This window comes from Maudiozyma barnettii (genome assembly GCF_903064755.1).
Source record: "Maudiozyma barnettii strain CLIB 1767 genome assembly, contig: KABA2_03, whole genome shotgun sequence".
Classification (NCBI taxonomy): domain Eukaryota; kingdom Fungi; phylum Ascomycota; class Saccharomycetes; order Saccharomycetales; family Saccharomycetaceae; genus Maudiozyma; species Maudiozyma barnettii.
In genome coordinates this window covers 1,166,363-1,179,503 of record NW_024545240.1, presented here as the reverse complement: position 1 = coordinate 1,179,503, position 13,141 = coordinate 1,166,363, and the positions used below count along the sequence as shown (strand labels likewise).

Genomic DNA, 13,141 nt, shown 5'->3' with positions numbered 1-13,141 from the left:
CGATTCTTGTGATAGACCAAGCGTTCATTTTTGACAGAACCCAAATCAACCAAACTGAACTAGTACCATTTGTATATGAATATTTTCTGTAACTAAAATATGCAATTCCACCGCGATACGTCACAGCCTTCCATGTCTGTGTATCTTTTCATAAATACTACTTAAATTTACTAGAAAACCTTCACATATATATATATATATATATATATATTTCGACAATATTTATCTTATGGTTGACATAATTATTGGTGTCACCATCATCACCCATCTAGAGCTTCAATAGTTTGTAATGAGCTGTGTTCGTTGTTCGCGATCTCCCAAACTTCAAATAACAGAAGAGCCATTAGAAAATTCACTTCAACTGGGTGGAATGTACGTTTTTATAGAGGCGGCGGATTTGGACAGGCGAAGACAATACAACGATAGTAGTCTACAATTAATTAAGTAAACACATAAAAATTCGATATTTGTTAATATTCAGAGGCGAAATAATTATAAAATTTAAGAAGGTTAAGTTTCTATACTCTGGTAAATCTTACTTATGATATTTTGAGCTGTGTTAATAATTCGCCAATACACGTCCAAAGAAAAGAGAAACTCATTATTTTATTTTTAATTTCTAGAAGCATAGAATGTCATCTGCTGTCTACTTCTGTGATAACAAAGGGAAACCAATTCTTTCGAGAAGATACAAGGACGACATTCCCTTGAATGCAATTGATAAATTCCAAGTGGTATTATCAGATCTTGAAGAAGAGTCGAGTGTTATTCCCCCCTGCATTACACATAATGGGATTCAATATTTGTTCATTCAACATAATGATTTATACATTGTTTCATTAGCCACGTCACTGGCAACTAATATTGCTGAGATTTTCACTTTTTTACATAAGATGATGGATATCCTAGGTGAATATCTGAAGACTGTGGAAGAAGAGTCCATTAGAGATAATTTTGTAATTGTTTATGAATTATTGGATGAGATGATGGATTTTGGTATTCCTCAAATTACGGAGACAAAGATGTTAAAGAAATACATTACACAGAAATCGTTTAAACTAGTGAGGGCAGCCAAGAAGAAAAGAAATGCAGCAAGACCTCCAAGTGAATTGACCAATTCAGTCAGTTGGAGAGCCGAAGGAATCAAATATAAGAAGAACGAAGCATTTTTAGATATTATAGAATCTATTAATATGTTAATGACACAGAATGGGAAAGTTCTTAGGTCCGAGATCTTGGGTAGTGTTAAAGTAAAATCGCGGTTATCTGGTATGCCTGATTTGAAACTTGGTATTAATGACCGTGGGATTTTCACTAAGTATCTAGATGGTAATAATATAGGGGTCAATTTAGAAGAATCAGAGCTATCAAGCAAAGGAAATGAAAGTTCTATTACTAGTAGTAGCGGTAAGACCAAGACCAATATTGAATTGGAAGATTTAAAATTTCATCAGTGTGTGAGATTAAGTAAATTTGAAAATGAAAAAATAATTACATTTATTCCTCCGGATGGTGAGTTCGAATTAATGAATTACAGATTAAACACTATGATTAAACCCTTGATTTGGTGTGATATGAAAGTGAAAGTACATTCAAAATCAAGAATTGAAATATTTTGTAATGCAAAAGCACAAATAAAGAAGAAATCTGTTGCGACAAATGTCGAGATTATAATACCCGTCCCCGAGGATGCCGATACACCCACATTCAAATATTCACATGGTAAGATTAAATGGGTTCCTGAACAAAATGCTATTGTATGGAAAATCCATACATTCCCGGGTGGTAAGGAATATGGAATGTCTGCAGAATTATTATTACCATCAATAAATAATGAAGAGGAGCCAAAATTTAAGAGACCTGTACAAGTGAAATTCCAAATTCCATATTTCACCACATCAGGTATTCAAGTACGTTATTTGAAGATCAATGAGCCTAAACTTCAATACAAGAGTTATCCATGGGTTCGTTATATAACACAGAACGGTGATGATTACACAATAAGGCTTTCATGATAAATAAAAATATAGATATACATAGATAACTACATGGATAGATATAAAAATCAAACCAAAGATATGTATCAGATATATCTGCATCTATTTTATTTTAAAAAAAAGAGGTATTGAAATGTGTACAGTTTAAATCTGGGTATATATATATATATACAATAGTAGTTTAGATAGAGAGCATAAAGGAAAGTATATTGAAATGGAGGGTTGATGATTGAATAGAATGAAATGGTGGTAGTACATGCCTGTCTGACAAGAGCGAAACAAAAACAAAAATTCATCAATTTTATAAGAAGTCTATGAGGCGAGAGTGGAAATAGGATAAAAAAAGGATATATTATATTATATTTATCATGAAGGTTCATATTGTTCATTATTTGAAGATGGAAAAAAGAAAAACTATAGAATTTGGTTTGATTAATAATAATCGTTACCTTCTTCATAATTATCTTCACTATCTGAATCATCCCCACCTTCCCCATTTTCTTCTCTTTCTTCTGCTTCTACTTTTAATTCGTGCATAATATCAAAACAACTTGCTAATAGAGCATTCAATATACCTTGACCTTCTGGAATATTCCCATCGGAATCATAAAATTTCCCATCCTTACGTAAATTATCCAAGGATGTTAATTTCATTATATATGGATACAACTCTCTTTCATTATTAACACCACCCATTCTTTTCAATTCTAGAAGACAACGACGTACTGTAGACAATTGGTTGTGGATTGGTTGTAAGGATTCAGAGACAGGTTCGGAACTCTCCAACAGTTTATAGATGATGGTGTAACATCTTCTCAATAGGTACAATAAGATAGATTGACCCTTTGAATTGGCAGTCACATTACCATCACTAGTTGGAAACTTCCCATTTATTCTCTTTGCGTCCACTGCGCTTAATCTCTTTTGATAAGAAAACAAATCAGTTTCTCTTAAAGTCCATCTTCTAGTGATCATTAAATTTTCCAAAGTAGTCTTAATATCTATTAATTCATCATAAATTTTTTGTAAATTTTCATCATTAAATAAAGTAATAGCATTATCAGTGGAATTATTAGGATGATGAGATAAGTCATTAATCAAGTCATGACAATCATCAACAAGACCATTCAATACGTTTTGGCCTTGATCTGAAGCCATATTTGTCTCTAAGGATCTGAAGTTACCATTTTCATCTCTATTATTTTCTAAATCAGTCAATTCTATTTGTAAAGATTCTAATTTTTTTTGTACAATTTCTCTAGAGATTCTAGTATTAGTCGATTCCGAATTATTTTCAACTTCTAATCCTACAGAAGATAATTTATCATCATTCACAGGAAAAGATAAATTTTTATTGGATAAAGTAACTAAAGATAATAAATTTCTTCTAATTTGAAATAATTTTTCCATTAAACTAGCCAGACTTGGATCAATGGATTCCAATTTTGATTCAATTTCATTATATAAATTCAAACAATGACATAATTTAGCCTTTAACAATAAATCCTGTTCAATTTTATTTTTATTTCTTTCAGTGTCGATCTTTCTAAATTCTTCACTCAAGGATTCGTCCTCTTCCTTATCACTGTCTCTTTTCTCATCAGCACAACTTTCATCCACAATCTTACTGATTTCATCCAACCTCTCCTTGATAGGTCTCAAATCATGATGTGTATAAATACGAGATTCTTTTAAATGTTCCAACAGGGATTGAACGGTAGATAGCGATGCATAAGTTGCCGGAGCCGATTTCTTTAAGCCCACAGTTAGGAAGCATAGCGATAACAATTGGAACACGTCATCGAGGATGGAGTCCACACGATTGTGCAATTCCGAGTTATGGATTAACGTGACACCAGTGGCCTCCTTATGATTAATCTTTCTAATATCATCTAATTCACGGACTTTTGTTAGCACATCTTGATAAGTGTGTTGGACGTCTTTTGAATTTAGGTATTTGTCTCTGTTTTGTTTCACTTTGGATAGAGAACCCCTTACTTCGATAAGATAATTAAGAATTTTATTTTCTTCCTTTGGAACCTCTTGGTTTTGTTCATTCGACGACATACTGCTGATGTTGTTGTATGTATCTAATCCTTCAAGTAAGTAAATGAGAGTGGGGGAAAAGAAAGTGTTTAGTTTAAATGATATTGAATAGTAATAACTGCCATCTCTTTGAGTGTAATAACAAAAAAAATATAAAAGAGCAGTTCAAGAGTTGTGGTTAAGATATGAATAAGCGATAATGGTAATAGTAGTAATAATAATACAACCGTTTCACCCCCTGCCAATAAAAGTCAAATACAGACAAAGCGAACTGAGCTAATAACGATTTTCTCTCAAATGGAAGAAAAAAGACGAAAATAGAAGAGGGTGTCGTGTCGCGTGATGTGCCAGTGAAACAAGAAGAGACCAAGAGAGAATAGATACTATAAAAGTGTGTTTATTGCACTGAGATCGATATGATATATATGTGTATATATATAATGTGTATGTGTGTGTGTGTTTAGTCCTGGTCTGGGTTGACCACCGTTAGGACGTTCCCATTGTTTGAACCTGGTTGTCCTGTAAATATTGAGCCAGTCGATATTCTCTTTGAATCGTCGAATGGGTTACTAATGTTGTTGTTGCTGCTGCTGTTATTAATATTATTATTGTTGTTGCTGTTGATATTATTATCATTATATGTCATATTGTCGTTATTGTTATTATTATTGTTATTGTTATTGTTGTTATTATTATTCATTAAGTTTTGATTAATATTACCTGTTGATCCACTTGATCTGAACATTCCATCTTCTTTATTATTAGCGTCAAAACTACGACTTCCATGAGATGATAAGGATAACGTATCAGCAGCGACATTATTTGGTTTATATTCCACTGGTTTAATTGCTTCTTGATATTCTTTTTCCATTCTATCTTCTTCCTTTTTCATATTGTAATGTCTAACTCCAAACAAAGCAATAATTGCAATAACGATAGCACCGACGACCCCGCCGACGACTCCACCAACGATCGCACCCACATTAGTTTTCTTCTTGGAACCATTCCCATTAGTGTTATCATTAGTAGTAGTGCCATTGTTACTTGTACCAGTAGCAATCGCGCTTTTAGTAATAGTGTTAGTTACAAAGATCGTTGAACCACCTTCGGTATGGAAAGTAGTTGAAAATACCACCGATGTAGAAGCAGCCGAGTCTGTCACTGACGTAATAGGAGACGAAACCACATCAGATGAAGATGACGCTAAGATATTCAATTGGGAGCCCAGGGCAGATACACTATTATGAGTGGAAGATGAACCTGAAGACGTCGACGACGATGACGATGAAGAGGAAGACACTGACGAAGAGGATGAAGAAGAAGTATCTTCATCGTCTGTTTCACCCGTCGAATAAACAGAATACGAAGATTCACCACCACACATATCTGAGTTATAACCATAACAATAAGTGTCACACGTACCTGTAGCCGATTCGGTATCAGCGGGGTTTTCATTTCCACAATAGCAATTAGCGTGGTTAGCTAAAGCGAAATAAGAATAGCCTTCACATTTTCCTTGACAATACGATTTAGTTTGGTATGCATACGTATTGATTAGACTGAAGCTTGAAGGCAGACTTGAATAGCAACCCAGCAGGGTGACGACGCCGCTGTCATCAGCTGTTGTCAGTGTCAGATACGACGACAGAAGGATTGTGATGGACAGTATATTTATGAGCAATCTTTGCATCTTTTATTATGATTGTGAGAGTGTGTAGATAGAGAATATATGATAACGACGGACTGCAAAGAGTGTGTCTTTCTGAGTGTGTCTGTTTATGACTGTAAGTGAAGGGATATGTGGTTGGATATATAGTGTTCAGCAGTAAGAATCGATCCATCCATCGAACCAGTATATATTTACTTGTTTGTTGAAGTTCATCAATAAAAATATCAACCAGAAAGAGAGAACGAAATCGAAATCGAAATCGAAATCGAGAAAAAGTTTCTTGGGAGACACCGAAAATCCAATCGTTGTGTGCGAAGCCTGAAATCACAATAGCAATCACAATAACAAACCCGTTTCTGTATGCATTCGCACAATAACAACAAAAGCGAAAAAGCGAAAAAGCTGCTTGCGCTCTGAGGCGTCACTGTGCACGGCAGCGAAAGCGAGGGCCCGGGCCCGCATTCCGTGTGCGGTGTGTGGGTGCACGCAACGAGAATTGTATTCGGCGGGTGCTGCCCAACGCGAAAAGATTTATTATTTTTGGCGTCTCTGGCGGCGCGCGCTGCGGGACGCCAAAAGAGCGGCCGTTGCAAGTGACAAGAATATACACACAAATATAGATAGATAGAGAGTTGTGTAACTGTCTACGAAGCCGAGGCGGTAGCAGCGGTAGTGGATACTATTGTGGTGGTGGTGGTGGTTCGCCTCACGATATCTGATGGTATATCGTCAAATGGAAGTGTATCGGATATCGGTATCGACTCAGGCCTGTTTTTGACCTTGTATATATATGTATCAAGCATACATGTATATATATATACATATTTATATATCTGGACTGGACTGGACTGGACAATGGTTCAATTGTATATATACACGTTTCTATAATAGACAATACACATGACTCCAGGTATTCTTCTTGTTGTTAGGGTATCGTTATTATATGTCATACACGCACACGCACCCACACACATCTACATATAGGTGTACCCATTAATAACATCTCATAGTATTTATAGATTCTGTCTATCAACTACACAACCTGCACCTCAGTCGTGTCTCCCACCATCGCAAACAGGTGTCTCTATCTCTATCACTATCAACGTCGCGCCCCCGCCCCTCTGAGATACAACATCCAAATATGTAATCACGATTCTTATCCGTTTTCGGAGTAAACAACTCGCGGCCGCTTTTTACCGTTTTGGGTCCTCGTCTTGTCTCGCTGACCCACGCCCACTGTTCGGCAACTGCTGCACGAACAGCGGGACACACAGCGCGCGCTCCCTCGCCGGCTGCCTCGCCTGCCCAGGGTAGCTGCTCTGCACTAACTGTTTATGTAACGAAATTTGGTGAATTTGGTGAAATTGATGAAATAAGATGGCGGTGACTCGTTTCTTAATTTGGTTTCATTCTGGCAATCTTTTTCAAATGAGGAAGGAATGCACCAGATACCTTTTTGAGATCTACATTATTCTCTTCTTCTCTCTCTTTTCCAGATTTAGATTCAGATTCAGCTTCGGTACTAAAGTTCTGTTGAGGTCCCTGACAGAACTTGCTTCGTTGTACTGACCTTTTTTACATGTGTATATATTCTAAATAACGACTTTTGGAGAGGAAAAAAGAGAGAGAGAGCTGACTATTTTCTTGATGGGGTTGCAGTGTTAGGTATATGTCCTTTCTATATATCTTTGTTTTGTTTTGTTTTATTTTGTTTATTCTATCTTTAGTTGGTGTTGGTGTTGCTGTAGTATTTTTAGGAGACAAAACAGACTTCCAAATAATATATTCTTTCTTGTCCCCCCTTTCCTCATCATATATAAGCAAGCACTCATTCTCTTCTTATCTAGATATTCTGTTATTCTCTTCTTTCCTCTCTCTCTCTCTTCTTACTATTCTCTTTTATATTTTACCTACAATACATCATCCAACAAATCAACCTTTTCCCCTCGCTTTTAATTAAATTCAAAATAAAATGTACGCCAAGACTCTACTATTCCTAGCTGCCGCCGCTCTAGCTCAAGCTCAAACCGCTTCTCAAATCGCTGAATTAAACGTCATCATTGCCGATGTTAAGAACAACATGGGTGACTACACCTCCCTAGCCACTTCTGGTTCTTTGTCTCTATCCGACTTGCCAGCCGGTATCATGCCTCTAGCCATGGCCGTTCAAACCGCCACTGACGACTCATACACCACCCTGTACTCTAACGTCGACTTCGACGCCGTCTCCACTTTCTTGACCAAGTTGCCATGGTACTCTTCCAGACTAGAAGGTGCTATTGAATCCGCTACTGCCGGTGCCGCTGGTGATGACTCCAAGACCACCTCCACTGCTTTGGACCAAGCCACTTCTTCCGTTGCTGCTGCTTCCTCTGCTGCTTCCTCCGTCAGTGCTTCTTTGATCACCGCCGCTGTCTCTTCCGACGTCTCTGGTGCTGCTGCCACTGAAACCGCTTACTCCTTCAGAAACACTACCGTTACTGTCTGTGAAGCCACTTCTTGTCACGTCACTTACGTCACTGAAACCGTCTGTAACCACCCAGAAATCTGTCAAGCTAAGACCACCGTCCCAGCCACCACTGTCACCGAAACCATCTGTACTCACCCAGAAATCTGTGGTTACAAGAACGGTACTCAAACCTCTGCCGCTAAGAACGGTACTAACAACGGTGCTGGTAAGACCACTGCCGGTCTACAACAACAAACTGCTAACGGTGCCGTCAAGGCCGTTGCTGGTCTAGGTGCTGGTGCTCTAGCCGCCGCTGCTCTATTGTTATAAGCAGAATGTCTTTTTATATTTCTCCTTTTCGTTTGAAATTTTCAGGTCTCTCTATAGTAGTCTCCAATCTATCTAAACACTTAAATTATTGAAAGATATGATTGAACTGCTCTTTTATTTTTTATTCTAGTTAAATTAAATATCCAACATATAATAATAGTAATATACAATATATCGTTAAAAACAAAAATTATTTACTGCTACTATATTAGACTTACATACCTGCCTCTCAATATTTATTCGTTCTACACTTCGTAAGACCTGATGGATGACTAAACATGCAACAACGATCTTTGGAATGACACACCAGAACGGGTTCATTAACATTCCACTAATATATAGATATATACATGAGTATATGCATCAAATAAATTGTTATCAGTATTATTATCAGTATTATTTGTGTCATTCAAACAGAAACAACTTAGCACATTCGGCCGAACCGCTCTCTCTGACGCCGTCTCTCCCTGCGTTTATTTTATCTTTTTCGGATCCGAGATTCTTTTGTGTGTGTGTGATGTGGGCGCAAGGAATAGTTTACCGTTTGCCACTCTCCGTTTGAACAGATCTCTGAATATTCATGTATATATAAGGGTCCTTTGTAAACTTTTTTAAGAAGATTATGTAATTGTCACTAGTAGCTTTTTTGCTGTTGGTGCATTCTTTCTAACAACCCCGATTATACTGTAACAACAATCAATACATTACAATAATATGAGTGCTTTAGTGTTAGGTGCTACAGGTTTATGTGGTGGTTTCTTCCTTAAATTTACAAATGCTTCTGCAAAATTATCAAAAGTTTATTCAATTACTAGATCTAAACCTTCAATTCCAATCGATGAACAAAAAGTGAACCTGATTATGAATAAAGACAGTGAAAACTGGGATAAATTAATCCAAGACTTAGATGGTGACGTTCAATACTTATTCACTGCTTTGGCAACTACTAGAGCCGCTGCAGGCGGTACCGACAAACAATATGCAATTGATCACGACTTAAATATGAAATTGGCTCAAGCAGCAAAGGAGAAAGGTTGCAAGACTGTCGTGGTAGTAAGTTCCATGGGTGCAAATGCCGATTCGTATTTCTTTTATCCAAAGATGAAAGGTGAAATTGAAAACGATTTAATTGCAATGGGGTTTGAAAAAACTATTATTCTAAGACCTGGTATTATCTTGGGGGATAGAGGTAATACAGCACATTCTGGTGCAGGGAATGGGTTGGCAACTACTTTAGGTGGAATGTTTTACAGATCTAGATTACAAAGATGTATGGCTTATCCAGTTGAAGCAGAAGAGATTAGTAAAGTCGGTGTCCATTTAGCATTGAATGATGATGATTCAAAGGAAAAGGTTAGATTTGTTGAAAGTAAAGAAATCCTTGAAATTGCCGCTAAGATTAAAGATTTGTGATCAATTAATAACATACATATGTATATATGTATGTATAAAGATGTAGAAATAGTTTATTATAACAAAATTTAGAAAATTATAATTAATATTAATATTAATTTAAAGTTAGTATTTAAAATTATAAAATGGTTAAAAGTACGAATAGATGAATATATCGTAATAAGTTTCAATCTTATAACAACAGAGCAACGGCAGCAAGGGCACCAGCACCTAGACCAGCAACAGTCTTGGCAGCACCGTTAGTGGTTTGTTGAGAAACAGCAGCAGTTGTAGCAGTAGTGGAAGAGGAAGAGGAAATTGCAACAGTGGTGGAAGCAGTAGTGGAAGCAGTAGTAGAAGCAGAAGCAGAAGTGGTTTCGGCAGCAGAGGAGGATTCAGCAACTATGGAAGACGAAGTGGTGGCTTCAGCAGCAGATGAAGATGCAACAGCAGATGATGCATCAGCAGATGATGCATCGGCAGTCAAAGTGTACAAAGCAGCAGCAATCTCGGAAGATAGTCTGGTAGAGTACCATGGTAGAACAGTCAACCAGGTTTCGACAGCATCCATGTCGACGTCATCGTACAAAGTGGTGTAAGAGTCATCGGTAGCAGAGGCAACAGCTAGACCTAGGGATAGGACACCAGTTGGTAAATCACTTAAGGAGATGGTACCGTCAGTAGCTAGTGCCATATATTCAGAGATGTTGTTTGAAACATCGCTCATGATAGCCTTCAATTCGGCGATTTGGGTGTCAGTGATAGCATGAGCTAGAGCAGCTGAGGAAGCTAATAGTAGAGCAATCTTGGAGTACATTATTATTTTAATATTGATATTAAGTGAGTGGACAAGTTTTCAATTGAGAAAGTGTTTGATGTGTTATTATTATTTTTTTTACTAGATTATAGAACAACTTACAAATTTGAATCTTATAACAATATTTGGTCCCTTTATATACGTCAACTTTTGGATATCTTTTATTGAAAACCATAAAAAAGGTTCAACAAAAAATGCTGGCCTGGGAAAGTATGACAGACATTTTAATGTAACTTATAAGGAATTTAATCAATCGTATAGAAATAAATGTTATCTTACGTTAACAGCATTGCACACAACTGGTCTTTCCCCTTGCACCAACAAGGTGAAATCAATCATTGCGACACACTTTTTTCTATACAGATTATACGTGTGTAAAGTTTATCTTGGCATAAAGTGGCTGAGGTGAATAAACTAAATATTACTTCGTCATCCCTCTTATTAGTCTATGTGTGTGTGCGATGCATTTCCTCTTTTTCACTGGCATTGTTGTGCATTTTGGATGAATAACTTTTCTTTTTCATTTTTGCCAAGAAAAAAATTATACTTTACTTAATTCTCTAGGAAACGATTAATTTCCTCATCTTGCATTATAGTCGTGTACCGTATATTCGTGCCAAGAAAGAAAAAGTATTATATATTTCAGTAAGTTGACAGAGAGACTCCCATGTAGATTTACGGAAAAGATAGATAGATAGATAATCAGCATCTTTGCTCAGCCTTGTTTTCTTGTTTGAACTCTCCAGAACAATAAACAAGGCCATTTTAGAAGATGATTTATTCCAATGGTGTGGATTTAGATGACATCCGTGGAATATAATCAAAATGACCATTGATATAGTCTCCTTCTTTCTTTCGATTTCTTCTCTCATTTCCTCAACATCATCAGGCCTAGAACTAACTTTCATTAAGGTAATATTACGAACACTTTGTGATCTACAATATCTACTACAATAGTACTAATTTTCTCATGTTCCTAAACCCATTTTGAAGAATTAATACCCTCTTGTTTACTATATGATGTCCGATTGGTATATATTGTACAAACTAGTACAACGTAATCAGTAGCATAATATTCAGACTCGTCAAATAGGCACGTAATGATGTTCTTCTATATTGTACATGATATAAAACCGTTCCAGTAAAAATTTCTAATAAACTAGATATCCATCATTACACCGTGTTCGTTTGTTCTCGTATATTGATCAATATGTGTGTAATCGTTCATGTTTCACAAAGGTCTAGACTACTGTTGTCATTGCTTCCATCTTATTATTTAATTTGTATATTATATTATTTTTTTTAAAATTACTTACAAGAAATTATATATAAGGATATTTATTAGTTTTGTTTATTTTTGGAATAGAAGAGGAAGTGCGATATTTTGAAAGTTTGCACCTCACCAACCTTCCCAAATGATGGAAACAGAAAAAGGAAAGAATAGTAACATTATTGGTTCGCGATATCATATGTTGTTGTTTTTAAATTTCTTTGGGAAATATTCTTCATTCTGAATAATAAACCTTTCTAATATCGACGATTTTTTTACCTCTACCTAAAGCAATTTCATTTAAAGATCTTTGTCCCTCGGTCAATGCTTCAATTAAACCTTTAGCAATATTCATATCATTTCTTGATTTGTAAACTTTTGCACTTAGGTCTTTAATACCTAATAATTGACAAATTTCAAATATTATGTGATTGACTCTTAAACCAAACCCAGGTTCTTTTTTCCTTAAAAACAATTTAACACCATGATATCTATATTCCAAGTCAGAAAATATAGTTCTATTTTCATATCTTGGTACATATTTCAAGTTTCTAATTGCATCCCAGTGAGCTTTATAGATAGATGTAGACATATCATTTCTTGATTTACCTTCTCCAAGACCAATCATACCATTTTGATCACCAACAATTACCAAAGCATAAAACGATGCGATCTTACCTTTACCAGTTTGATTCGAAACTCTTTTTAACACTAATGGTTTCATCTTTAAGGTCTTTGTAATGTAATCCGGTTCAAACCCGGTTTGTTTACTGATACCTTGAGCCAAGATAATATTCTTAGAAATTTTACTCTGGGTGGCCAATGCTTTCACTTCTGGTGGATAAGTGTTATCAGGTATCTCTGGAGTTTTGTAGTTATATGGGTTGTATGTGTATTGTTCCGGGTTTGCTGAAGAATGAGAGTTTGGTAAATTTGGATTATAATCCCAAAATGGATGTAATTTAGTATAATCATCTTCATATGCAGATGCAAACCTAAAATCTTTTCTTTGACTTAGATCAACAGAATCCGGGATGGTATCCTGTGCTAATTTGATCGATTTCAATAGATGTGCCGGATAATATTTAGCCAGCAACTCATCATTGGTTTGGGTTAATGCACGGAACGTCTGAGAGAATTGTCTCTGGAAAAGAAATCTCCTAACAGACAT

The 13,141-nt window shown here is 36.1% G+C and overlaps 7 protein-coding genes across 7 annotated transcripts; 3 read left to right on the top strand and 4 right to left on the bottom strand.

Annotated features, from left to right (window-relative positions):
* Positions 1-632: 632 nt before the first annotated feature.
* Positions 633-2,015, top strand: APM1 (Apm1p; the record flags this gene model as incomplete). The annotated part of the gene is made up of 1 exon (XM_041549982.1): positions 633-2,015. One exon carries the CDS (start codon positions 633-635, stop codon positions 2,013-2,015), a length of 1,383 nt encoding a protein of 460 aa, XP_041405916.1.
* Positions 2,016-2,429: 414 nt separating this feature from the next.
* CUB1 (Cub1p) lies at positions 2,430-4,064 on the bottom strand (the record flags this gene model as incomplete). Its single annotated transcript, XM_041549981.1, has 1 exon — positions 2,430-4,064. The coding sequence occupies one exon, from the start codon at positions 4,062-4,064 to the stop codon at positions 2,430-2,432; it is 1,635 nt and encodes a 544-aa protein (XP_041405915.1).
* Positions 4,065-4,503: 439 nt separating this feature from the next.
* On the bottom strand, positions 4,504-5,733 carry SLG1 (Slg1p; the record flags this gene model as incomplete). The annotated part of the gene is made up of 1 exon (XM_041549980.1): positions 4,504-5,733. The coding sequence occupies one exon, from the start codon at positions 5,731-5,733 to the stop codon at positions 4,504-4,506; it is 1,230 nt and encodes a 409-aa protein (XP_041405914.1).
* A 1,951-nt stretch (positions 5,734-7,684) lies between these two features.
* KABA2_03S11814 (SRP1/TIP1 family protein) lies at positions 7,685-8,491 on the top strand (the record flags this gene model as incomplete). The annotated part of the gene is made up of 1 exon (XM_041549979.1): positions 7,685-8,491. The coding sequence occupies one exon, from the start codon at positions 7,685-7,687 to the stop codon at positions 8,489-8,491; it is 807 nt and encodes a 268-aa protein (XP_041405913.1).
* A 714-nt stretch (positions 8,492-9,205) lies between these two features.
* On the top strand, positions 9,206-9,904 carry FMP52 (Fmp52p; the record flags this gene model as incomplete). Its single annotated transcript, XM_041549978.1, has 1 exon — positions 9,206-9,904. One exon carries the CDS (start codon positions 9,206-9,208, stop codon positions 9,902-9,904), a length of 699 nt encoding a protein of 232 aa, XP_041405912.1.
* A 172-nt stretch (positions 9,905-10,076) lies between these two features.
* Positions 10,077-10,700, bottom strand: KABA2_03S11770 (SRP1/TIP1 family protein; the record flags this gene model as incomplete). Its single annotated transcript, XM_041549977.1, has 1 exon — positions 10,077-10,700. The coding sequence occupies one exon, from the start codon at positions 10,698-10,700 to the stop codon at positions 10,077-10,079; it is 624 nt and encodes a 207-aa protein (XP_041405911.1).
* A 1,505-nt stretch (positions 10,701-12,205) lies between these two features.
* Positions 12,206-13,141, bottom strand: MRPS5 (mitochondrial 37S ribosomal protein uS5m; the record flags this gene model as incomplete). Its single annotated transcript, XM_041549976.1, has 1 exon — positions 12,206-13,141. One exon carries the CDS (start codon positions 13,139-13,141, stop codon positions 12,206-12,208), a length of 936 nt encoding a protein of 311 aa, XP_041405910.1.